The following is a 26,489-nucleotide window of genomic DNA, read 5'->3' on the forward strand; positions in this document are numbered from 1 at the left end:
GTGTAACACTGTTTTATTCTTTTTTCACATTTTTATTGACAGAAGTCAAGTATCCAAGGCAACTGTAAACAGTGTGTCCATGAATCTACATCAGCCTCTCATCAGTGCGGCTGTTCAGTCAGAAACACGTTTTTTTTTTTTTAAATAAATACAATACTGATAAAAAGAAGTGCTAACCTACGTCTGCCTGGAGTCGTACAGATTCAGTCTGTCTGGAAACGATGCCACTACTACATGAAACAGGTAAACACTGAAAAAGATCAACACCATTTTCTCATTTTAAGTCTTTGACTGCGATTCTGAGTGTTGGAGGAGGAGGGAGGGTATTTCTGAGGTCTGCATGTTCTACGTCTTTAACAAACACGACACTGCTGTGATTTCTACGTGAAGATGGAGATGTGAGTTTCTATTTAGTCGGTTTCTTCTCTGCTGAGTTGATCACAGACTAGCTTCCTACTTTTCTGTAAATCTAAAGTTTTCCTTCTGTGTCCCACAGATTTTCCCCTACATTTATCCCCTTCTAAATTTCTACTAGACGCCACAAAACAGCCTTTTCTTACTGCATCCAACGTGCTCTGATCTGCTTCTGTGAAGATTGTGCACCAATATTTAGACTCCTTTTAACTGAATTAAAGGCTTGAACATGGTGAGAAAGATTAGCTGCAGCCTGTGCCTCTTTATGATTTTCCTTTTAACGAGTAAGACGTTTGCAAACGGTTCTGAACCACAATGGACTCCAGGAAACCCTTGAACTGTCGTCCACCTGCAGCTGCGATGCGGTGGTTCTGCTGCACAGTGACATGGTTATCAGCTGTCTGACATTTAGCATTGCTTTTCTCTGAAAACAAGTTCATTTTCTGAGCCAAATATCACCAAGACAGCGTGATGAAAATTGTCTATGTGAAATATTCGGAACCGTTTAGATAAAATCAAGCATGGTAACGTTTCCAGAATTTTTTTTTTGGGAACTTTGACAGTTTTATACGAGGGAGCAGAATTTAAGCATTTAATTCACATTTAGATGTTTAATAAAGTAGATTTTACTGCAGCTATGAAAAATTTTCTCCTGTAAAACAGAAAACCAATAAGACATTTTCTGTGATAATAGAATCTAAGTCTCTATACACTGGAATTGATGAGATGCTTCACATTTACTGTCACTTATAACCATCTTCATATCTGCCCTAGTTGAGTGTTTGCTTGCAGAAAGTTAAAACCTTTGACAGGAAAAAAAAAACTCCACGATCTGGAGCTGAAGCTTCTTTAGGTTCAGTTTACTGAACTGGTTTCAGGGCCGATCCTTAAACTAAAAACATTCACTAAAGACATGCTGTAACATTCACACGTATCAGCAGTAAAAATACTGAGACTAAAACCCTGCTGTCCATCCTTTGTTCCTCCTGATTATCACAGTTTAGTTTGTGTATTTTGTCTCAGTGATTTCCACCAAATGTTTGTCCCCTTGTTGGTCGGAGACATGATGCAGCTGCATGCTGTTCCCCGTCCACCCAGCAGGTGTCCTCAGAGGACAGCAGCTGGTTCTGTAAACAAACATAACTCACATTGTCCTTAAAAAGACGACGTGACTGTCCCTAAGTAGAGTTTAGCAGAGGTCCAAATTATTCAGAGGAAAAATAAAACGCAGCCTGTCGTGAGTCTGTCTGCAGGAAGTACGTGTTAACACTGCTCTGATGTTTCTAAAGAATCGACTAAGAAATGCCATAAGTTAAAACTTATCATTTAATTGCTGTCAGTGACTATTAGATATAAAAATGTAACAATCCCTAAATTATAAACCCTGAAATTTAAAAACTTTAATTTATGTGCTTTAAATTCTCTAAGAATTTTACATTAAACGTAAAGAAAACCAATTTAGTTGGAATTTTAATTACATTTGTTTAAAAACAACTAAAACAAAAAATACCACCATTTTTGGATTTAAACGGTTGGAAATGGCCGAAATACATCTAGAAATTAAAGCATATTTGGTCAAACATACCAAAAATATCAGTATTTAGCTGAATTCAGCTGAATTAGACCTCAGCTTCTTTGCATTGGTTTAATGAAGGATCACATGAAATCATAATTGTGATCATTTGAACAAATCATCTAGTTTCAAATCATTTTCTCTTGCTGTTCTCTAATTTGAGAGTCGGCTGAGGAATATGTTAAAAATGAGGCGACTGGCTGAGCCTGAAAGCTGTTAATCGCAGCATGTGATTTCTTATAATCCATCAATCAAATCTGAGGACTTGTCATGACAATGTTCAGTTAAATTTCTGCTTTTTCTCAGAGGACTGAAACAGGACAGGAGATTCCTGCTCATGAAGCTCATGTAAAATGATAAAGCTTTAGCTTTAACAGCGGCTCAGTCTGACCCTCCGTTTCTCAGTAAGGACCACCAATACTTCTAAGCTTTTCAGAGATACACCAGAAAATACGAGACACTCCCAAGATGCACTCTAACCGGAAATACTCCGGAGTGTCTGGGCTGAGCACATCAGAGGCAGGACATGATGTAAAAAGTGTGATAACAGTGTTTTCGATGAGGTTTTACACAATTACTGAACTTATAAATTCTTGAAGGAATGTTGCAGACATTTTGTCCTCGCATGCAGCCCCTCTGGAGCACGTCTAGAAGATGTCGAGCTGCAGCACATGAAAGACTGCATGGCACTCGTTCAGACTGCAGCTGCTGATGTAGACCGCCTCACATGGTTAAAATCTACAGAGGTTTGTAAGAAACTATTCACTGGCAGACTTTTGCATGTGTTCTATGGAGGTCTCTTTTTTTCTTGTGTGATACCTGGTTGGTCAAAGAACTGCAGCAAAATTTATTCTACAAAAGAACTTCAATTAAACTACAAAAAAAAAAAAAATGTACGTGGATAGTACGTGCTGCTATTCAGTTGAATTTAACAGTTTTTATTGAACTGAATGAGCCCAAAGATACTAAACATTTAGAAGTCCCTGCTCCTGCAGTGCAGCTTTGAAGCTTTACTTTTAATAGATAAAAAGAAAATTTTAGCTTGAAAAAAAAAAAAAGAGTTTTTACATCAGGGGTGTCAAATGTACGGCAAAGCAGAAGGTCCAGTCTATCCTGCAGGGTGACTCAGGTAAACATAAAAGTCTTATAAAAGACACTAACTGCATTTTTAAAATAAAATCAGCAATTCCTTTTTTGTATGTTTGAATGGAAACATTTACAAGGCAGGAGAATCACTTGTTCCATCTTTTATATCTTTCTTACTGAATAGATCTGACTTCAGTTTGCTTTATGAGGTGAGTCGGTTCAGGTGGTCAGGATTACTACACACGTTTAAATGTACATGTATGTACATTTAAAATAACTTCTAGCTCTTGAAAAGTTAGTCTGATCATCATGTGAAATACTGGATTCATCAGGTTCAGTTTTGTGGTTCTAAGCATCCGTTGTGATCTATTAGTTGTAATTCACATGTAAATGATGGGCTGAGGTAAAATATTGTTGAGACTTCACTTATTTTCCTCAAGAAATTTCAGGTTGTTCATGTTTTTTTAAAAGGACAGCTCATTAAATGTCAACATCTTAATAATGTTCTTGTACGTTTGTTGAACTAAAACGAAGGGAGAAATTTGGAGTTTTGGTTATTTTTGTCTTATTATGCTGTTACTCTACTGTCCTGGCCCTCTGCATGTGACCCCTGAACTAAAACGGGTTTGACACTTCTCTTCAGAGTTTAGTTTGACATTGATCAGAAGCCTTTATAAAACTTACTGATAAAACTGTTGCCCTCTTCTCACACCTTTAACTTGCTTGTATGTCTGTCATGTGGCAGATAAATACTGAGTACTACTGAACAGTTAATCAACATGGTGCAGGGTAACAGACTCTGCAAGTTCAGACACCTGTTTGCATTTCAGAGCCCACAACAAAGAGATGACTTCAGTATGACCTCTACATGATAACTAACTACTACTCGTCCTATGTGATCAGTACAAAAGTTACCGTACTTTCCTTTCCATGTTCTTCCATTTGTTCGAAGGATCCTGGGCAACTATTCAGGCCAGGAATGTGGTCAGTAAGAAAATGCTGATCCTGTTCTGTTCAGGTTAAACCACTTATCGGGATGCCTGTCGGGGGTGGAGGGGGGGCACATGTATAGGTGCATTGTATGGAGCTGGCAAAAGCGAAACAATCCGACTTCCAGCGGTAATACTGCAAGTCATTGTGTCAGGGGAGCAACAAAAGGCCTTAAATCGCACCGGAATGCATTCGGTGCGAGCCAAGCTGCTTAGCCCAGTGACCTGTCGTCCAGTTAGGTTCTTTTCAAGTTTTAACCCCAAAAAGAGAAAAAGAAAAAAAGACGCCAAACAATGTTTTTTCACATAGCACCATGCCATCGGTTTCCAGTTCTTAACACTTGATTGCAGTGTGTCACATTTCCAAAGGGTTCAAATTTGCTGATATGCAGATTCCAGCGAACAAAAATTGCCTGCATGACGGGGAAGAAATGAAAACGCACAGAGAAGAAGCACACTGAGGTGAGGCGGGGGAGGAGCGGGAGGGTTGGCGAAGCTGAGGTATCTGTTCAGGTGATTCCTACAGTCTGTCTGAGGGACGTCCAGTATGTCAGAGCGTGTTGTGTCGGTGTTGTCCTGTACATGTGAGGACCGTGGTGACAGAAGGCACGTATTGCCGAGGTAAGGGAGGGAGGGAGGAAGGGAGGGGTGTTGCAGGTGGAGTTTATGAGCGGTGAACTGTCCTCCATCCAAAGCGGGGAAACTGAGCCTTTGTCTGTTTGCAGCACCAGCTGGTGGATCACAAAGAAAGCTGTTTTCAACAGTTTCACCGACCAAGCAGATTTTTTTTTCCCTCTCAGAAGAGGGTCTACAGGCTGCCTGACCCCCAAATCAGTCGACTTCCACGTCAATCTGGGCCTCCAGCTGATGGTTTTTGACCCAGGTGGGTCAGCGGTGCAGGCGAGCGTTACGAGATGAGAACAGGATGTTGGCGTAATGAAGAGGAGATGCGGATGAGCCCTCCTTCCCCTTCCCCTGAATCTCAAACTCGGATTGAGACGTGTTCCAGTGAACGGGCCGGCGTGGGGGCCGGCGTCACTGCTGGTGAAGCCGCAGCAGCTGGGGGAGGAGTTATTGCTTTCAGCTCGTTGCCAGGGCAACTCTGGGTGCTAACGCCACGGTTGAGGGCGCCGGCTCGCGGCGGAGCACTAGCGGGCAGGGCGCTGGGGTCGCTTCGGGGGATGTTGACGGGGCAGGAGCGGGTGCGGGCGTGGCCTTTGTGGCCACCTGGGTGGCAGACTAGGCTGCCCACGGTGTCGACAGGTGACAGGTGGCGCTTAAGCCAGCGCTCCACCCGCTCTTCCTTGTACTTGATGGAGTACCAGGTGAGGAAGATGAAGAAGAAGCCGAGGAACTTCAGGCTGGCTGCCAGGCCGAAGTAGACAAAGCGCAGGGAGGTGACGTCATACTCCCAGCAGGAGCCGTGGACCCCGCAGTCCTGCTGCCATAGCATGCAGGTGGTGTCGATGACGGCGCCAAAGTAAATGGGTGTCGGGATGTAGGCTGAATGGAGAGAATATGGAGGGAAAGGAATGGCAGACGTAGAGAAGGAGAGAAAAGAGGGAAAAGTGAAAGAAAGGAGGTGAAAGGAATAAGGAAAATGGTTACAATGCAGAAAGGGATCCACGGGGTGAGGGGAAGAGAAGAAAAACAAAAGGTCAGGGAAGAAGAACAGGCATTCATGAGCAGTATGAAAATGACAAAAATTCAACCTAAAAGAAAAAACTCTCTCAGTCAGATTCAGCCCCCCCATAAACAGCTGGACAGGAAAATAGATTTAACCCTTTAAGGCTCTGTTTATCATATTTAAAATGTACCACTTTACAGACCTATTGCATCACTTTATGGTAAAAACTTTGCTCTAAAACCCTGTTGTCTACAATCTGATACGTGTCTTCTGTCTCCTGGTGGATACCTTTTGCACTACAATATTTCTAACATAACACACATTAATAAATATGGTAAATACATGCTGATTATTTTTGTTCCTTTTCTTCTTCTTTTTTCATTTGTCTTTAAGGGCCAAATAAACACTTTATTAAAAAGAGATTTAAAAAAAGAATAAATGTGTAACTATCACATAAAACTGACAGCAGCTTTCTGAGTAAATTCATTTCAGAAACATTTCCACAACATCTGTTTAAATAAATCAATTATAATAAATCAATTAACGGAAGCAAAGAGTAAAAACAGAGAGCGAGGTTTGTCTTGACTCACCGAGAGTCCTGAGGAGAACAAACTGCATTCCCAGAGCAAACGGCCTCTCCTGCTCTGCAACAGACCTGCAACACATACAACCAGAACATCACCAACAAATAAACCATTAACCACTACCTGTTCATTAAGGAGAAAAACAGCAGAGAACATTAATAAATCTACATTTAAAATAACTCTGTTATTAACAAAAGTGTCGATGGTACCACAATAAAGCTTCCAATAAAGTCCATAATGTACGGTACTGTGCTAAAGTCTTGAGCCACCCCTCAGTTTTTTACATGCTGGCATTAAAACAGGAAATATTTGCAGTTATTTATTGAATAAAGGCAACAAAAAAAACACAGTTTGTACAATTCTAAGGATCTTAAAAGTCAATAATTATTTGGTCTGAGCAGCTTTATCCTTTAACACGCCCTCTTACACAAACTCTCTATCGTTTCTTTAACTACTGTTCAGGAAGAGTTCTCCAGGCTCCTTGAAGGACTTTCCAAATCTCTTCTTTGGATGTTTCAGCCTTTTGTTTTGTTCTTTGTCCAGATGATCCCACGCTCACGACTCCCCTTCCCTCTCTGCAGAGCATCTACCAGCGCAGAGTCCTCAGGAGAGCTGTCTCCATCATCAAAGACCCCACCCACCCTCAACATGGACTGTTCACTCTCCTCCCCTCAGGCCGGAGGTACAGGAGTGTGAAATGCAGGACTAGCAGACTCAGAAACTCTTTCTTTCCCTCAGCCATCAGACTCCTTAACAGTTAACAGCAGACTGGAGTCTGTAACAACGGACTGTACATTTACACATACTGACTGTTTACATTATCAATGCACCTTATTATTATTACTCAGTATTTGCACATGTATCATACCGTCTACCTCATGACAAGTTCTTTTTTTGCACAATTAATCATTCAATGCTGAATGTTGCACAGTTTATGTAGCACGCTGCACATTATGTACATAGATTACTTTACTTACTTATATTTTACCTATAGTTTATATTTATGTTTACTCTTTTGCATGCTCTTCTTAAACTAGTCTTTTCTATATACTTTGAATATTTATGGCATTCGGTGTGGACGGCAAAGTAAGAATTTCACTGTACAGGGAAACCTGTTTCCTTACTGTGCATGTGACAATAAACGCTTTGAATCTTGAATCTTAATGTTGGGGTCCAGGTTCTGGGATTCATCCCTCCATCAGGCCTGTTGCCACTGATTTTCGGTCCAGTTCGTGAGTCATGTGACGTACCGCATCCTTTTCTCCGTGTTTCCCTTCCTTAAGAATGACTTCCTGACAGCCACGTTTCTATGGAGACCATTTCTGATGAGGCTTCAGCCAACAGTAGATGGTCCAGATGCGCCTCTCAGGTCCTGGTTCAGTTCTTTGCTGAATTTGTTCCTATATCTTTTGGAAATCACTTTAAGATCCTGTTCATCTGCCGTAGATTTTTTTGTCATAGAGATAATGGTTTAATTGCTTTTAAAAACAATGATAAGACAAAGAGGTTTAAAGAGTTCAGGACGTCATTGCCAGGAAGAGAACAGCTAAAACAAGCACGTCTTAACTTACTTATAGATTCTGACCAACTGCGACAATTACAACTTAAATCAAAAGCTAACGTTTCATCTTTGAACTCATCTTGATCATCTTGCAATCCCAAAAGAAAAAAAAAAAGAGTTATCCTCTTAATTCTATTTTAATCTTTATTTCTTTGTTCAAGCAACCACAGAAATCATATGGATTCCCTAGAAAAACAGAGATTTATAGTCTTGTACCTGAGGGTGACGATGATGGCAGATGGCTGGGCGCAGGCAGTGATGAGCGTAACGATGAAGAGGAAGATGAGGAATGGGATGAGGGTGTTGCAGGTGCGGTCACACTTTCCCGACACGGCATAGCCATTCTCGTTCAGGTACGTCTTGACAATGACGAGCTGCAGCTGGTTGCCGCCCTGACCTCCGGACGAGGGCGTTATGACCTGCCGGCTCTGGACGCAGGCGCAGTCTGAATAGTTACGGATCTGGAGGGAAACATCACGGACATTTTAATGAATACCATAATCAATAACATGTGGTATTTGGATGAGTTTACAATCCTCAGCCCCTCAAGTTTTTTAAGTTTTGTTAATGAAATCTTAAACTACAGCTGCATTTGACTTCTGGATCTCACCCCGGTGCTGTCGTTAGCCACGCTGCTGCAGCCCGCCAGGCAGGGGTTAAAATACGTGATGCCATCAGAACCGCAGACCGGAGCGTACTCGTGGATTTTACAGCCGCAGTTCACATTACAACCTCCGGTCAGGTTTCTCTGGGTCATCGTGAGTGTAGGTCTGAGGAGAGAAAATACACAATCAGCCAAAACATTAAAACCACTGACAGATGATGACTTACATCCAGCATGACCTTACAAAGCAAAGACTGCTCTGGACCGGTTCAAGGAAAACAACCAAAAGCTCAAGCCAGATGCTCCAAAACCAGTTCAGCCCACAGCTGCACAAACAAACAAACAACACGGCACATAGTCCTGACAGGTCGGAGCTGTTTGGGGAACCAACACATGGTTTAATGTTGCGACTACATGGTGCCCACAGAGAAACAACAGTTAAATTTGTGTAACACCATGTTTTTTAACAAAACATTGCTTCCAGTGTTTGGGAGTGCAGCAGGTCAAAGTTGAAGCAGGAAGTGGGTGTTAAATCTGTGTAGGAGCACTTCCTGGATTCAACATCATGCTTATCTGAGGTGCTCTTTGGATAGAAACAAGAATAGAAAAAGGCACTTTCCATTAAAAATATCTTGAAATACATCCATATCTATAGCACAGTCACAATGACTTCAAAAATGCAAACATGTTTCGACCCAGTGGCTTTCCTCAGAGTCACACAGACTGAATGGAGTTTAAAATGTCTTTCTAGTGGAATTCCACCACCACCGTTCTCCACCAGTTTTGATGCTTTCCATCAGAAAAGAAACGCAAGAAGACGTTATCGGAGGAAGAAAAGAAAGGTAAGACAGAAAGGGACGGAACAAAAGTCAAGATAAGAATATCTTTTGCTGGCTGGAGAGAGCAGGCAGGATGCAAGACGAATGCTGGATTAGATGAAGATAGAGAGCACGTCATTGGAAAAACTGCAAAAGTTCTGTAGCGTGTCTTTAAGAAGGGATGCACGGATACGTCTCCTGATTTATTCCGCTTGTTGACTGCAGATAAGAGAACATTATCCGATGGCGGTGGCTGATATTTAAATGTTGTGTTCAGGTTGTTAGATTGACTTTGACTCAAAACGTCTGATTTACTAACATTTCATTTTGTTGGGGAATGAAAAGAATTTGGCCCATGAAAGCACCGAAATGTTAAGATAGTTTAAAAGGGTAAAAAAATCCTTTAATATATATTTTTAAAGATAAACCTGAAAGATGACGTAAACGTAAATTCTACCGTACAAAAAATCTTATTAATGAAAGAATTTATGCATTCGAAGATAGCGCTTTGTGCATCCATAGTAATAAAATAAGGAAACAAATGCAAACTACAAAGGGAAAATAAGTGAAGACAAGTAAAAAAAAATATTAGAAAAGAACTAGAAAAAAAGCTGAATATAAATAGAAGATAAAGTGAATAAAAGTGAACCAGTTGGCACAGAGAACAAAAGGGAAATTAAATTAGAAACATTTAAAATGCAAAAGATCAGGACAAGAATACAAAGGACACACAGATAGAGGGCAAAAAGACTAGAAAAAAAATGAAACGATAGGGCAGTGAGCCAAAGATCTTCTCTTCCAGGCTGTCCTTGGATGCTCCCCATCGCTGCCATGTAATCGCTCTCACGGACACTCTGTCCAAAAGAAAACGCCTCCCTTTACTGGCTCATTATCTGCTATCCTGCTCCGATCTGCACACTAGCTTCCTGCCTGACTTTACAGATGGGCTGAAAATAAAATAAAAAAAACTTCCACTGACTCTGTCGTGCCAAGAGATTATTTCATACGAGAAAGGCCAAGCAGCAGGCAGCAAACAGCTGCCTCTGCTTTGACTGAAAGCTTTTAAAATTCCCATTTTCTCCTGCAGTTAATAAGTGAGGGGTACGACCCCAAAGGAGGTGTTTAAAAACAGCCGAAGCATAAAAGTGTCTGCTTTCAGATACTAAAAGTATGCAGTGTGCACTGGCTGTTTTAATAAATGGATAATTACAAGAGGCTGTGTGCAGCTTTTAACGCGCGTGAGGTCGTTCATGGCAGGAGGAACAAGGAGCGTCAGCAAAACGAGGATATTCCTGACATTAAACTAATAAAACATAAAAGTAATGAAAAGGAGTAATGTAATGAACTACACCACTCAGCCGTAGTGCTATGACAGCTAACAGGTGAGGTGAAAAACGCAGATTATCCTGTTACAGTGGCACCGGACTGTAGGTGGGACACATTAGGAAGCAAGAGTATGTAGTCTGTCCTTGAAGAAGAAAAAAATGGGATGTCAGGAGAAGGTCAGGACCAACCAAAAGTGGTTTTCCAAGGAAGGAAAGTAAGTGTTGGTGAAGGTGCCACCAGTGGAGGTGAAACATGAAAGTGAAAAGAAAAAAAACTAACAGGGGAAGGCAGTGCTGGACAGTGCTACTCGAACCTGAAGTATTTGAGTTTTTTCTGAAATGTTTGAAAAGCACCTTTTAAGGTTGTTACAGAATCTACGAGAACTTTGTTCTTGTTCTCGAAGCCGAAAACGAAATGACATCATTCGTGCTTTGGGAGTTCTTGCAGCTTTTTCTTGTTACATCGGCGAGCAGAACCATTTTTTTGTGGGCTGTCCCAGAACAATTGTGTGATTGGTTGGAAATTTGAAGTGGGCGTGGCTAACATGAAGAAACGTGAAGTGTCACATCAGCATTTTCTCTGATGGGAAAAGTTCAGTTAAACAGATAGTTTTAATGATGATGAATGGATGCAACTCGTGTGGCGGACACCGCTGCATACACAACCCTGCCCTGCAACAGAAGATGTTTCTCTTTAAGTATTGAATAATCGAGCCATTATTCCACATAAAAACAGCCCTCCCCTTCCCTTTTAACAAGGACGTACAAGAGAAGCAGCAGACAGACTGTTCTTTCCTCCATCCTCTTTCATAACTGTTTCTCTCTGTGGGTGTTTTTAACTCTTCCTACAGTCTAGATATCTGTTCATCTTGTGCTTCTGTCTGCCTCGTCTGTCTATAACTTCTCTGCTCCATCCTCTTTCCCACATTCTCTCTTTCTCCATCCTCCACAATCACATCGTTGTGGACATGCCAACCTGGGTAAATTTTAAATTCAGCTCAGAAATAACAACAAGCAGCCTCTGCAGTGACGTGGTTCTTCCACCGTGGATGCGTGACATCCCACAACTTCACCCTCCCAGTTTCTCCCAAAGCTCCTCACCCGGTGGTGTAGGGGATGTTGATTCCTCCGAGGTTGATGCTCTCGCAGCCAACAATGAAGAGGGTGGAGAAGCAGAGCAGGGACACGCCGCTGCAGATCATCGCCAGCTTGGCCGACTCACGAGCTCCCAGCTTCAGCTTCTTAATGATGTAGCCGCCCAGGACGATGCCGACGCCGGCACTGGGCACGATGATCACACCTGAGGAGAGATGAAAGCTCACATTAGAGCTCTGTGAGCTCACAAATCATATATACAGTTTTGTTAACGCCATTTGCAGATGGTCTGGTCTGCTAATTTAATAAGAAACATGAAACCTGTCTGAAACTTTACTTCAAACTAATGCTTGAGCCAGTAGTACTAAATGTACGCTGAGACTCTAAATAGGAGTGAGGTTTATATTACATCCACTTAAATGTCTGCAAGCGAATTTATTCATCCAGTTTTCTTTTACGAGATGTGAACATTTGAAAGTTTCATATATGAGTTCAGTCTTTTTCTCTAAAAGAAAAGATCATTTTTCATTTAGTGTCTGATTAAATGTAAGAGTAAAATATTTTGATATTTTAGATGCTTTGTGATGTGACATGAATGGAAGTAACTGTGTTAAATCAGTGAGTGATATTGTCTCATATCCAGTTTAATCAGATTGTATTTTAATTCGTTGGCCATATTGAATCATTATCCACTGAATCCATGTATCATATCATGTTTTAACTTGTCCTTTATACCGCAATAACCAGCCTGGAGCTCCACTTTCATTCTAATGCCTTCTTCCTGAAAAATTTTCCAAGTAGTTAATAAAGAAATAAAACAGGATAAATATCTGCTATAAATAAAACTTTAAAGAAAAAAAAACAAAAAACAAACAAAAACAAAAACAAAAAACAGGACATGGTTGAACAAATTTAGATATAGTTCAAAAAATTTATCCATTTCAACAAATGTCTCTTATTGAGACGTGCTATGGAAAGTACTCGAAAAAATAGAAATCTTATTTAAATCTGTCATTTTTTTCTATTAAAATCACAAATAACCAACAAGGACCTGCAGAATCTGAATCTGCTGCATTTATATGATGTAAAACATTCATCACTGCATTTCTGGTAACGGTATCGCCTAGTCTGTCCTGTTCTGTTTAAACATAATAAAGCTAAAAAAAATTATGTGAACTTAAAACAGTGCTGCTATGAAATGACTGATGTTAGTTTTCTTCATGTCTGCCTTGTTTTTGATCCGTTTTCAGGTAAACTCTGATAAACCTCCACATTAACACCACCAACCTGCCAAATGTGGGTTAAAATTTATTTTGGTAAGTAAAAATAAAAACATGCTGGGCAGCATGCATGACTAAAACAATTTTTTTTGGTTAATAAAATAAAAGAAAATCTAATTTATAGCAGGCTCTGTGTGTAGATGGCAGAAAAAAACATTTAACTTCTTCAAATGTGAACTTATGTCAGCTAATGCAGCCAATAAAGTCAATAAAGTAGAAAAATAAACATTTCCATGTCACGTTCTTCCCATTAGCTGGAATTTTATAATGATGTATTATACAGTCTGTTTTATATTTACATTATTTGTTAAAATAAAGTAATAAATCACATTTTTCTTTTCCAAAATGAGAACACAGACTAAAAAAATCCCTTCACTCAATAGCAAAACTCTTTAAGTAGAAGAAATGAATGTGTTTGCACCAGTCAAGTTGAGTTTGTGGGGATTTAATAACTTTGGTGGAAATAAAAATGAACTCAGAAACCAGCTGTCATAAAACGCATCTTCCTCTCCTCTAAAGTCATTCATCACTGTCGAGTTGTGATTTTACAAATTGAATCTGCTGTGAATTTAAAAGCGCATGACTATGGCCTTTGCAGCCATCACTCTCTCCTCAGTGACAGGAGAAATCGCTCAGAAAATGCAGCAATAACAACATCAGCCGCCTCCAGGCAGCCTCGTGGCATCACCATGACAGCACACATTTTTAATGTGGGTGGCCTCGCGTCCAACCCCGGCAGAGACCTCTCAGTGGGTGGTGGATGATGTTTGTCCTGTCCTGTGCAGCTCCCTGTCATGGAAGTTTCACCGGTATCGCCTACACAGACCACATCTTTCTGTATGATTTTCTTAAATGATTAACACCATGCTAAACTCTAAGATACAACGTCATAAAGGCAGCATCAGTCCGAGGGTAAAGCCTGTTCTCCAATGCGTCATTATATCCCTTATGAATTGAAAACTACGCAGAAAGACTAAAAGCTGAACATTGCCTCTAGCTACTGACACATAGTTCAGGAAAAACACTGAACAAAAGGTCAAAACTCTTTGATTTGAAGACACTATCAGACTCCGTCCTCTGAATAAGAGAAGAAATAAGAACCACAAACAGTGGCAGTGGCTCCTGGTGCCTCACCAAACTAGTGGTGATACCAAACAAGGGGAACTGGGACCATCCTAAATCTTCGAACAGGTTCCCCACAGATACTTTGACTTTCCTCACAAGAAAATGACATAATATGAAAATACACGAGTGGCAGTTTAAATCACGACTTCTCCACCCACTCCTCCTACGACGGAGACGGTTACGCAACCCAACACTTAAAGATCTCTGATAACACAAGTCATACAAGATGGAATTTCATGTCATGAGGGTAAAAAACTGTCAATTAATAAATGAAAGCTTTCTGTAAATAAAAAAAAATAAACAAATAAATTCTATTGATTCTCATTATCTGTATGAAAGTCTAATGATGTCCTCTAATCTGATAAAAAACAAACAAACAAACAAAAAAACAAACAGTTGAACTAAAAAGAGCCAAAGGAAAAAAAGCAGGTTTTAAGTTAAAAAAGGACTTTACTTGACTACCTCTAATGAGGAAAAATACACATTTTAAACTGTATTCTTGATCAAATATGTAGATTTTCAGCAAGTTATCTGTGACACCGTGTCTGCAAACATATCCACCATCAGAAACCAGGAGAGATGCCTCTCAAACTTCCTAAACATGGGAATAGATGTGCTGCAAAAGCCAGAATACACCAAAATAACCAAACCCAGTAAGAAGGTCATGAGTTGTGAGCAGAGCCAGAGAGTTTGCAGCTCAGCAGCTCGGTCTTATCAGCACAACAGAGCGCTGGCTTTCAGTCCTCAGTAGGTTTATTATGCTTCTGAGGAGATGCTGCACTCCTCTCAGTCTCTCTAAATCTTTAACTTCTAGAAAGTGAAGTTTTCTGAATCACTACTTTGACATTTACTTTTAAAGAAGCTACTTATGTTTTATAAAAATGTCAAAAATGCCTTTTTTTCTTATGTCAGCAAGGCTGATATCTGTTGTGTGGAAATATCTAGAACTGGATAATACTTTCAGCATTTTCTGACAAGGTATGGATCTGAATAACTTTATTGTGCTTATGTTGTATAGTTTCTGCTGTTTGAAAGCTGCAGCCATCAGACTCAATATCAGCTGATATTTGATCTTAAATGGCTGGAATTGATATATTAGTCCTGTAGAGTGAGTCAATAAGGAAAGTTTTTATGTTTGTGTGTTTTGTTGTTGTTTTCTACAAACTCATGAAAGCTTAAAAGAGTCCTGCAATTTTTTTTGTCCTAATTTTTCTAATTAATTTCTAGCGTCTACCTGCACACAGATGGCTCATCATACATCCACTGGCTTGTGTTTCTTTGGAAAAATTGGGCAAGTTTTTTTACGCCTAAAGTCAAGAGCAAACAATTAAACTAAAATATACTCTGATGGAGAGATCTTGTGTCTTGTACAGTTATGTATTTGTGTAACCTGTGTAAAGAAAAAGTCCACCGGGACGATGATAGAAGCAGATACACATTTTCTAACGCTGGTCAGCAGCGCTAACATATCCAGTTTTATTAATATGTAACATTTAACTAAATGTGATTTAGTCGAAGCAGAGCTTTACTGTGCTTTTGCGTGTGTTTCTGAATATTTTGAGTGGAGTGCTCTAAGTGCGCCAGCTCAGCCTCCCAGGTGCCCCCTTCATTTGAAGACCAGCTGTTCCTTTATTATTAATGTTGGCTTCAGCTCTGGGCCGATGGCTGCTGCTCTGCTCTCAGATAAAACCAGCACTGAGCTGACAGACACTAAAGTCCAGGCTGTTACTTGATTATTCTGGTCTGTCTGCATCCTGTCTGAGCTGCTACAGACACAAAATTAGGACAATAAATCTGTCTTTCCATGGCTGAAAATCCTTCTAATGTTGTGTTTTCTTACATTTCTGGAGCAAAAGAAGGTAAAGACACATGAGAAAAAGTGCTTACCAGTGTAGATGCTAGCATTGGAGGCTGGGATCCCAAACTGAGACTCAATGAATTTGGGGATGAAAGTGATAAAAGCAGTGACAATGGCGCTCTCTGCCGTGTAGGACAGGCTGACGAAGAGGAAGGTCACGTTGCTGAGGATCCTCACTGCAGCTTTGGGTAGGTCTGGAAGATAAAATCAAAGATGAGGAGAAATTAGTCATTCTTTTGTTTTAGTTAGGATGTTTTTTTTTTTCTTCAAACTGGCTGAAACTAAACTACTTTGGAGATATGTTCACACAATTGGCAATTTCTGTGAAAATAATTTCTCAAATTCACTTTTAGTCTTCAGAAAGTCAACAAATTTACAATCAGATTAACTTTTGCTCAACTTTACCCACCAAACTGCACATGAAATCCAACCATGCAGCACCTACTCAGCAGTTTGTGTAAGGTGATTAGATTTGTGTGTTTCAGATTTAACCACAAGAAAAACAAAACTATAAATTAGATTTTATTTATCTGATTTCTCAGCTTTTGTATAATTAGCTTCAGGGTCATTTCAGCTCAGTTTCAGAACATCCCACACACTCTAAAAAAATCTGAAATTTTCACTAGTTGATCCTTATTTATCCAACAGACAATAAAATGTGCTTGGATGGATCATTTTTGAGATACGACCCATTTAGTGAGAGGGTGCTGTATCAATTTTTGTACGATTTTTTCCATCCTTACATTCTGAATTTCACCAAACACAGAATATGTATGCAACTGACTAATTTACAAAGTGAAACCATTTTGGTGTGACGATCTTCAAAATTGAAAAAAATCATAAAATCATTGCACCAAAGTGCTGTACAACTTTAGGCAAACGATAAAGAGTAAAATTTACGAAATGAGTAACATTCACAGTATAAGAGAAAATAAGACTTGACATATGTATGTACAAACATCATCAATACACACACGTAAACATCGCATACAGAACAATACAGTCATATATTAGAAAAAGCCAGTGTAAACAAGTGAGTTTGTAAAATGTCACAAACAAGGGTCCTTTACTGTGGAAAAAGCCATTTAGAAACAAATACCTGAACTGTGCAGCTTAAGAGATTTGGTAAAAAATTCATGCCAACTTTTATGTGACAAATAAATGTAAATTCATAATGCATTTTAGGCTGGTAATGGCCAAATAATAAATAATAAAACAATTTAAGATACAGAAACGAGCTACGATGATTTAATATTGAGGAATTCATTGTTCGTGAGTGGTGAAATAGGGATCAAAAATAAAATTGAAAAAATTTGCAAGAAAAAGTGTTTCATATCCCAAGAAACAGTAATTTTGGAACTTTAAATTAAAACAGAGATCATATATAAAGCTGTTTTCTGAAAGTTGACATGGTCAACACAAAAACCCGAGTCATTTTTTTCCTTTTTGAGGGGCTGGCATGCCAACTAGTTATAATTTATGACAGATTATTATTTTTTTGTATATTCTGAGAGCAGGTGGCGATGTATTGCCATACTAAATTTAGATTTCCTATGCACTTTCAGTTTCAGTTTTAAACTTTCAGTCACATGGATTACAGCTAAATATGCACTTTTTCTTTTTTAATTAATATTTAAAAGCCTTGTTTTGTTTAATAAACCTTTGTTTCTATCTTCAACCCAAAACAGAGCCATAATATCATCTTTTAGAGCCGAGTGCAGAACAGTTTTACTACAAATGAACTCTAAACTACTGAAATGAAAGTGCTGATGGTACCTTTGATGTCTTTGCCGAAGCCCATGGAGGAGGAGACCGTCTGGTTCTTGTTGTTGCTTTTCTCCTTGAGTACATCGTCATCGCTGGACAAGTCGTCCATGCTCAGCTTTTTCCTCCTCTTCTTCTTCTTCTTGTGTCGGGGAGGCAGCTTCTTGGGGAAGGTGAACATGGGGAATATGACCAGCAGCATAGCTATGGCACACAAAAGGAACCCGCTCCACCTGAGACACACAAATCAGAGTTTTAGTGAACCAACAAGATGCAAACATCTGTTTGGGAACAGAAATTAATTTCTAAATCAGAATTAAAAGATACCCAGTACTGGGTAACAACTGAAAAAAAATGTACGTGACAAAGTTTCCTACGAATTAGGAACACCATATTAGTAAAACATGCAATATGTTATATTGTTTAATATTGCAATAACAATGTGACTTATAGACAAACACTACAATATGTCCACTTCTCCACATGCGCATGCATGTTAGTTGTAGAACAAGCAACAAAAGCACAACTTCCTATATGTGAAATACAGCTTTCATTAATACACGCAAACTTGTTCTATATTAAGTCTGTGATACTGTAATATTCTTTGAGATACTGATTCAGCTTTTGTTAGATCACATTTGGAGCCGGTTTGTGCCACATTTGGCTAAATTCCTTTATCAGTGTGAATATGTCCTGAGCCTCAGTGACGGAGTGTACAATCTACAAATGATTACCGGTTTATCTAATCTCTAGAAGAATATGGTATTCCGCAGGGCCCAGTTTTGGGACCATTCTCCTTTTTGTTTTATATCCACAAACAAAGTGTTTAATTTCACTTCTATGCAGATGACACACAGCTGTATTTACCTATTAAACCTTTGAGCTACATAAAGCATGTCACAAATAACCTCAGCATTTGATTTTTCAGTGGCTGGAGTCTGAAGCAGTCCACCACACAACCTATGCAAGCGTATAGTTGGTCAGCTAAGAACTATTTCCAAAATATAACTTGTTCTTTTAACGACACAGAAATAATTTTGCATGTCTTAAATATCTTTCTTACTAGTCTCAACTAAATATCCCGCAATTAGCTTTTCATTGTTCAGAAATAAGCTGCCACTTTCAAACAAAAACCCAAGAAAACAGTGTATGTTTCTCCTTCATTAGCCTCCTCTTCCATTCATTTAATAATTCATTTCAGATCTGACTATTAAATTTTGAAGCCGTTTGCAGCTTTTCAATCAAATGGTAAATGGTCTGTACTTATATGGCACTTTTACCCAAAGCACTTTACAATATATATCACTTTCACCCATTCACACACACATTCTCACACACTGATGGCGGAAGCTGTCATGCAAGGCGCTCAACCACGATCAGGATCCATCAGGAGCAATTTGGTGTTTGGTGTCTTGCTCAGGGACATCTCGACATGAGCTCAACAGGCCGAGGACTAAACCGGCAACCCTCAGGCTAAAAGACGACCACTCTACCCACTGAGCCATGCTGCCCCCAATATAATCAGTTTATAAGCCTCAGTTTGCATGTTTTTAGTCAGCAAAGATACACTCACACAGACCGCTGTAACATCCCAAATAAACCCTTTCCTGTATTTTTTTCCTCACTAATGATCACTAAATGTTATTCATGACTTTGCAGGAACATCAGTAGACCGACAGATGTTGTGTTTTTTGCCCACAGCTGGATGGTGTCTGATTCTTGTACGTGTTTGCTTGCAATTAAAACAGGGAACAGCAAAATCACAAGTGGGCACTTGAGGTGCATGTGGAGACACATTCTGATACAAGGTGTAAAAGGACACACTTCAATCTGTCCACTTGTGATATTACCCAGGAAGCATGTTGATCCTGTGAATGAAACATGTAAAAGAAGCTAACTGAACCCAGTATCATTACATCTTAGCACCTTATTACTGTGAACATAAATAAACTGGTCCACTCATGCATTCTCTTCCTGCTATCAGCACCTGTACTTTGTGTAGGAAGCTGATGGCTGCCCGCTGGTGAGTCACTGGTTATGCTGTCAGTGGATGGCATCACTAAGGGCTGGAAATAGATGACTAATCACGTCTCACAAGCTGCAACATACTTTTAAATGGAGGTAAGATATGTGCAAAAAAAATGTGATATGCAGCCCAAAAATACATCTGTTTTTTTTTTTTTTTTCTTCTTGAATTAATATAACTTATACAGCCCAATTAATAAGACTTCTAGGCTCATACTTACATTTGGGAAAAGAACGTGTTCATCCGTGTTTTATTCTCCTTTATTCTTAAAAAATGCCAAGAAAGACAGTACAAGATGAGGCTTAAAATGTTTGACTTTTTCTAATCTAAGATGCATCATGATGCAAATGCAAGCAAGCTTTTAGGACACGGGCTCTTTTGGCTGCTTTTACATTTCTGTTTTATCTATGAAGCGTTTTTGAGAATTTAATGTTATTGTGGATTTTGAAGTTTATTTTTCCTGTGAAACCCTTTGTGACGAATGTCTGTGAAAGGTGCTATATTAATAAACTTTACTTACATACTCACAAATGTGAAATATTGTGCAACAATGCAGTGACACAACATGATAAACAACCTCAATCTGCATCCTGCATAAAAGTACAGTATATTTTTTTTATTTAAATTAGTTATTAGTTATTAGTTATAACTAATGTACTGAGTGTTTTGGAATAATTTAATGAAGGATGTGGCTTTGGTTTTTGGCCAAGGGTCAAAACCCACAGTATGTTAGTCCACCTTTAAATACCTTCCAATATTCAGCCTCAGACAATCATTTCCACTGTCTGGTGGCACTGTTTGTGCACCTTTACCCAAGTTTGTGGCACCGATTTGAGCATCAATATCTACCAACATGAGCATACTTCTTGTTTTAAGATGTGATGTATGTTAAAAGAATCGCGTGTTGGACCTCCAAATTTCCAGCTTTCAGAACAATTACCTCAGATCCTGAGATCTCATAGTTTGGAGGATTTCCTCAGGTATTTCGGATAAACAGTGTGTCAAGTTTTAGTTGCTTCCTTTGTAATAAACATGTTCACACATGTGAAAGATGCCTTGTGTAAAGTTTCAAATGAGACCCTGTGTGGGAGCAAAGTTTAGATACCCCAGGAAACGACCTGATTCCACTGAAGATTGATGGGCTTTTACAAGTAATCTATCACTTTAGGAAATTGATGTGACCAGCAGTAACTCAGATGAAAGCAAACAGCCAAAACTGGAAGTAAAAATTAAGGTATAGCCTTTCAGAGCCCATAAATCTCTGTCTTGGATAAAGGAGGCCAACTAGAACTCAGATTGTATTCCTTTCTTTTTATGAGAGTCCTTTTCACTAAATAAAATACATTATTCACTAGAGGAAGAGCAAGAACTTTTTGTTCTCTTAAGCATGCTCAGCCGGCCCAAGGAGTGTAAACTGAGCAGGAAAAAGGAGGCTGACAGAAGGAAAGGGGCTGTACACTCTGCTAAGGACATTAAGACACTGCAGCCTGTTCACACAGGAAGTACCTTCTGGCTGAAATATAAGGGCCTGAAATAACTTTTTTTTTACATCATCAGTGAAGCTCAGATTATGTGTAATCTTTGAATAAATAAATATTTCATAGGATCATCAAGTCAATACACATTAATTTCATCCCCACAACAAAAAGCAAGCGGATTGGTCTCACCAGTTGCCAATGAAGCGAGGGTCGCTCTGGTCGATGTTGACCACAGTCTTGGGGTCTACATAAAAGCCGATGAGGACCCCTCCCAGCAGGTAACCAGCCGCCGGGCCCAGTGCTCCCATCACGTACATGATAGCTGGAAAGAAAAGATGAAAGACACCGAAATAGTTAAATCTTTAAATACGCTTTTTTATTTTTACCTTTATTTTTTTTTAACTGGCCACTAGGGGGCATAAAACACATTTATGGATTTCTAAGTTGCTCAGCGTTAAAAATCTATGAACTAGCCTACATTATTCACCCGACTTTTAACTATGGTTTGGTTTCCAGATAAACAAATTTCAGGCTCTTTAGTTGCTGTAAATAAAATGTTCTTCTGCAGCTTGGGAATGTCCTAAAGGAGAAAAAGCAATTACTGTACTTTTAAAAATTAAAGGAAGATTTAGCTGAATATTAGCGTAGTTTTATTAAATTTAGAATAACAAAGCTTTTAACAGAATAACACAAAGAAACTAACAAAATGTGAAAACAGAAGGAAATGGTCTTCTGAACAGTGATATAATTTTTAAAAAGGCTGTTGAAAGAAGAAAGAAAAATCCTGAGAATATAAAGTTAAACTACTTTTTAATCAAACCCATTCATTCCCACATACTGTGTGAGCTGATTGCTTATAATAGACTTAATATAAGTTCTGGGTGCCTGTTAGAGAGGATGCTTTCAATCAGTCAGTAATCTGATGTCAGTGGTCATTTTTCACGACTATCTGCACAACTACTCAACACTTCCCAGTTTTGTCATTTAAAATTGTGCATGACATCAACACACTTAACATAAATCAGTGTTTATGACAAAGGAACTATTTGTTTAAACTTAATGACATCTGCTTAACTTTTTGCCTTATGTAACCCTCCAAACCACAACTAATCCAACACTAAGAGGAGTATACAAAAGGCCATGTGAGTTGGTCATGTGTGCAGATGACCAAGCAATAAGGGCCCCTTTTGAGGCTAAGAATAAGATTTCTCCAATTAGAGGGAATTAACATCTTGAAATCTTTGGCAGCGGCTGAAAGCGTAGACAAAAATCTGGTGGCGTGACATGAAACTCTAAGCTGGGCACAGATGGGTCCTGTGCCTGCCTTTTTATTTTCAGGGATAAATTCTCTTGGTTTCTCGTCTTTATCAAGTGCTTTCCTGTTCCACATAAAATCTATTTATTTTACTTAATTCTACTGTTTTTGGAAGTCAGTGGTTAATTTAAACAAAGAACAAAGATTATGACGTGTGGTTTGTCTCACACAGGAATATGATGTAAGCTATGTTATATTTCCTTCAACAAATAGGTCTATAGTTCCAGTTAGAGATGTTAATGATAATAATCCATTAAAGAAATGCTGATTAATCAGGTAGAGAAGAGAGAAATGGTGTGTAACTGTAAGGCTGTGTGTTTGGTGCTGTACCACCTGGTGGAGCCTCTCATTGATCAATGAAATAAACTAACAACACCACATAACTTTCCGACCTTAAAACTCTAAGCTTCTGACTCGTTTTGATGGCACACTGACATTCATTACGTATATTCCTGAAGCTGTCCTCGCTTTGCAGCATCTCCGGCTGAGAAACCACACTTCACTATTTATTTATTTTCCCCAGTCAAAAAAAAAAAAAAAAATATATATATATATATATATATAATAACAGCTACATATACCTATACTAAAAACTGCTCAGCACATCACTGGAACAGTCCTGCCATCCATGGAGGACCTCTACACCCAGCGGTGTAGGAGGAAGGCCACCAAAATCTTTAAGGACATTTCGCAGCAGTACCACCAGGCTCAGGGACAGGCCATAAGATTTCTAAATGCTGTCGGCAGCAACGCCACCTTTAAATAATACCATCTTCTTTTTGCTTATTATATATTTTACTGTATAACTTTGTGTACAACTGTTTTTATTGTGGTTTATATTCTTTTTAGCATTGTTAGGAGAACCTGGGATTTAAGAATTTCACAGCCAATGATTGCTGATGTAGTTGTTGCGCAATGACAATAAATTTATTCAATTCAATAAACAGCATGACCAAGCTCCACTAGACCTCAATTAGAATATCACAGTTATCGCTCTGTAATATTTCATTCCCAGACTGCAGGTTTATTTGTGGTCCCTAAAGTTTCCAAAGGCAAAAGGAAGACAATCTTCTCTTATTAGGCTCCTTGAATGTGGAACAGTTCCCAGTTTGGGTTCATATGTTGGATGAAGTCTAATAAACTGTGTATATTTATACTGCATCATTTCTGCTGCTGCAGGTATTTACAAGCACTGGGTTCACGTAATGTGGTCAATATTGTCGCTAGTGATGGTAAACTTAATTCTTTTTACTGACTCATGTTTTTATGAATCATTCACCAAAGAGAACCGGGTTTATCAGTCATTTGAGTCACCCACGAATGCATAGTGCTCTGTCTCCTCATATATGTTATATAACTCCACCATTCAGCCATGTTTTAGTTTTGGCACTATAATTTTACAGCAAGCATTACCAAAAGTGTGGTCAAAAGCCAGTTTATTAGTGTATGCCAACACAGTTTAGTCTTTACAAGGTCATGACGGCTACAGTTAATCTCAGCTGCCAGGGGTTGAAAGCCGGGACACATCTGCAGTGGATAACATAGCGACATGCATGCTCAAACTAAATGTACAGGTCATTTCAAGTCACCAGTTAAACTTGGGGAGAAAAACCCACATTATCGTTTGGTAACACAGCTGACTACTACTTAAGGAAAATATTGCACCTCTAGTTTCAAGACATTTTAGTCTGCTGATAGTCTGTTTTTGAAAGATGTGATGCTGTGTTATTGTCCGGTAGTAAAGCATGACTACTGGAACCCTGGAGTGAAGAAATAAACTCTCTACACATACATCCTTTGCAAATTAAAACCCTGAGACATTCCAGAAACTCCTGCATCACAAGTAAAGAGTTTTCTAATCCTGCATCCCTTCCTTGCACTGGACTATTACATCACCTGACATAGCCAGAGCCCGGGATAATAAAACATGGGGATTGGTCCGACAGCTTCCAACGGGACTCAGCAGTATTGTGGATAATCCCTTATATAGGCAGAAAAGAGGGAAAACCCTCTTCTGGCCTGCGACAATGTTACGCAACATGATGCAGACCACTGGCAGAAGGATAAAAGGTGACCAAGCTGCTGATCAGAAGGCAAGAAACAGGCACAGCTGAGGCACGAGGAGAAGCATCAGAAATAAAAAACATGATGGAAAAAGATGATGAGAGAAGATGCTGATAAATGGTGCAGAGAAAGAGATAAACATGACAGATGCTATGTCTATGAAATATATGACAAAAGAGTTAAAATACATTTCGTATAAACGGATATGAAGGTGATCAAGGATCAGTAACTGATACATAGCTGCTTTGTTTGCTGCTCAGATGGAAACTGAAAAACAAATCCAAATGCTTCATTTTTTTATTTGACTTCAATGTTTCTGCACAATTAAACACTAAAAACTAAAGTATTAAAATTAGTACTAAACAGCAGATTCACAGGGTTTTACTCAGAAGCTTGAAAACCATCTATTAATTTAACATCTCTGGCAGTTTTCTAGCTTAATTTACTTTCTTCAAATGTGTCCAAATAATTATGCAAGTAGATTTCAGTTAATGAAAGATTTGGTTTTTAGTTTTTCTGTGGAAGACTTAGCTTGGGTTGTTTCTCCTGGTTCGACCCTGTTCGACTTAGACAGATGAGCTTCACTAAAGGGAACTACTGAAGCCCCAGTTTCCAAGCAGTCAGGGGAAAAAATATGGATGTCCAAATGAAAAGTGTGAAAGGAATGAAATCATTCCTTGTTCTATTCTGTTCAAAAATAAATAAATAAACTGTGTGAGAGTAAACAGGGTGGTTCAGATAAAGACAAATCAAGTAAAGTCTCCTTCAGGTAAATGCAGAGCAGCTGATGAGCAAGTGGTTGATAAAAACCCTTCCATCAGGATACGCCACAGGCTGCAGTTGTGCATAAAGCTGTAATTTCGGCCACTTTTTACCAACAATCACAAAGAGAAATGTTTCCGGTGGGCTCAGACATACATGAACTTTCATTTTTGATCAGTTTAATTCACTGGTGAATGGCGTGCTACACCTGATGGTCCAGATGGAGTTCTGGATAGTCTGGATGTCCCAACAAAGCTGCCGTGTCAGCAAGGTGGTGGTGAAGTGATGTTTTGGGCTGGAATAATGAGAAGTAAGATGGATGGGACCTAGTAAGGTGTATGAAAGTGTCAAAATGACATCTGCTAAACCCAGATTATTATTTAACCTGATGTTGTTTCTTAAAATTTAAAAATCAGTTTTACTGTCATTCACGTTGGTTGTTTAGGAGAAATTAACAAAGGCAGCTAATGCAGAATAATCAGGAAAACAGTTTTAAGGCCACATTCAGTATTTAAAGGTTTCATATTAGACATTTTTTCAACATTTTTATATGGGTGTCAGAGGTCCAACAACATTGTTTTCTAAGTGTATTACCCCAAATTCAGCCTTGGTCCTTAATTCCAACCATTCCAAAAGTAGCTCTAATGAGCTCTACTGAGAACGGGCTGTTTCTGAAACTTTAAATGTTCATGAGTGGTGGATGTCCACACCCCTCTCTGGGAGAGGATCCGAGGGTAGTGGTTATTTCCCTTTGTGATATCACAAGGTGAAAGATCTCAGACTCACCAGTTTGAGCACACAATTGCTAAAAAGTGGAGCAAACAAGTGAGAGAGGAGACAAAATTTTCTCATTTTGGGCCTCATACATGATGACCCACATGACTGTTAGAAAACCTTTAGAAAGTGAGTTTTGACCAGTATGGGACCTTTAACATCTAATCTTTTAGGTTTTGTCCAGACAATGGATTGTTTGGTTATCAGCTCTCGTATAATAAGAAAATGGTACCTGTCCCTTGTATGTATAGCAAAACAAACATGAATAAAGGTTTTCATAAGTTACATTCATGTTGAACTATCGCTTAAGAAGCAGCAACCAAAATTAGCAAAGGCTGAAATTTTACCTTGCAAGTAAGTATCTCTG

General features: G+C 39.1%; 1 protein-coding gene across 1 annotated transcript in view; it reads right to left on the minus strand.

Annotated features, from left to right (window-relative positions):
- Nucleotides 1-1,066: 1,066 nt before the first annotated feature.
- Nucleotides 1,067-26,489, minus strand: part of LOC121643998 (solute carrier organic anion transporter family member 5A1-like) — a 44,936-nt gene continuing 19,513 nt past the window's right edge. The window contains exons 3-10 of the mRNA XM_041991682.1: nucleotides 21,397-21,529; nucleotides 17,716-17,936; nucleotides 15,969-16,133; nucleotides 11,683-11,881; nucleotides 8,445-8,604; nucleotides 8,051-8,295; nucleotides 6,280-6,344; nucleotides 1,067-5,565 (exon numbers count right to left, since the gene is read on the minus strand). Coding sequence (XP_041847616.1) covers nucleotides 5,045-5,565; nucleotides 6,280-6,344; nucleotides 8,051-8,295; nucleotides 8,445-8,604; nucleotides 11,683-11,881; nucleotides 15,969-16,133; nucleotides 17,716-17,936; nucleotides 21,397-21,529 — 1,709 coding nt within the window. The 3' untranslated portion in view covers nucleotides 1,067-5,044. The remainder of the gene's footprint in view (nucleotides 5,566-6,279; nucleotides 6,345-8,050; nucleotides 8,296-8,444; nucleotides 8,605-11,682; nucleotides 11,882-15,968; nucleotides 16,134-17,715; nucleotides 17,937-21,396; nucleotides 21,530-26,489) is intronic.

This window comes from Melanotaenia boesemani, chromosome 8 (assembly GCF_017639745.1).
Source record: "Melanotaenia boesemani isolate fMelBoe1 chromosome 8, fMelBoe1.pri, whole genome shotgun sequence".
NCBI classification, from domain to species: domain Eukaryota; kingdom Metazoa; phylum Chordata; class Actinopteri; order Atheriniformes; family Melanotaeniidae; genus Melanotaenia; species Melanotaenia boesemani.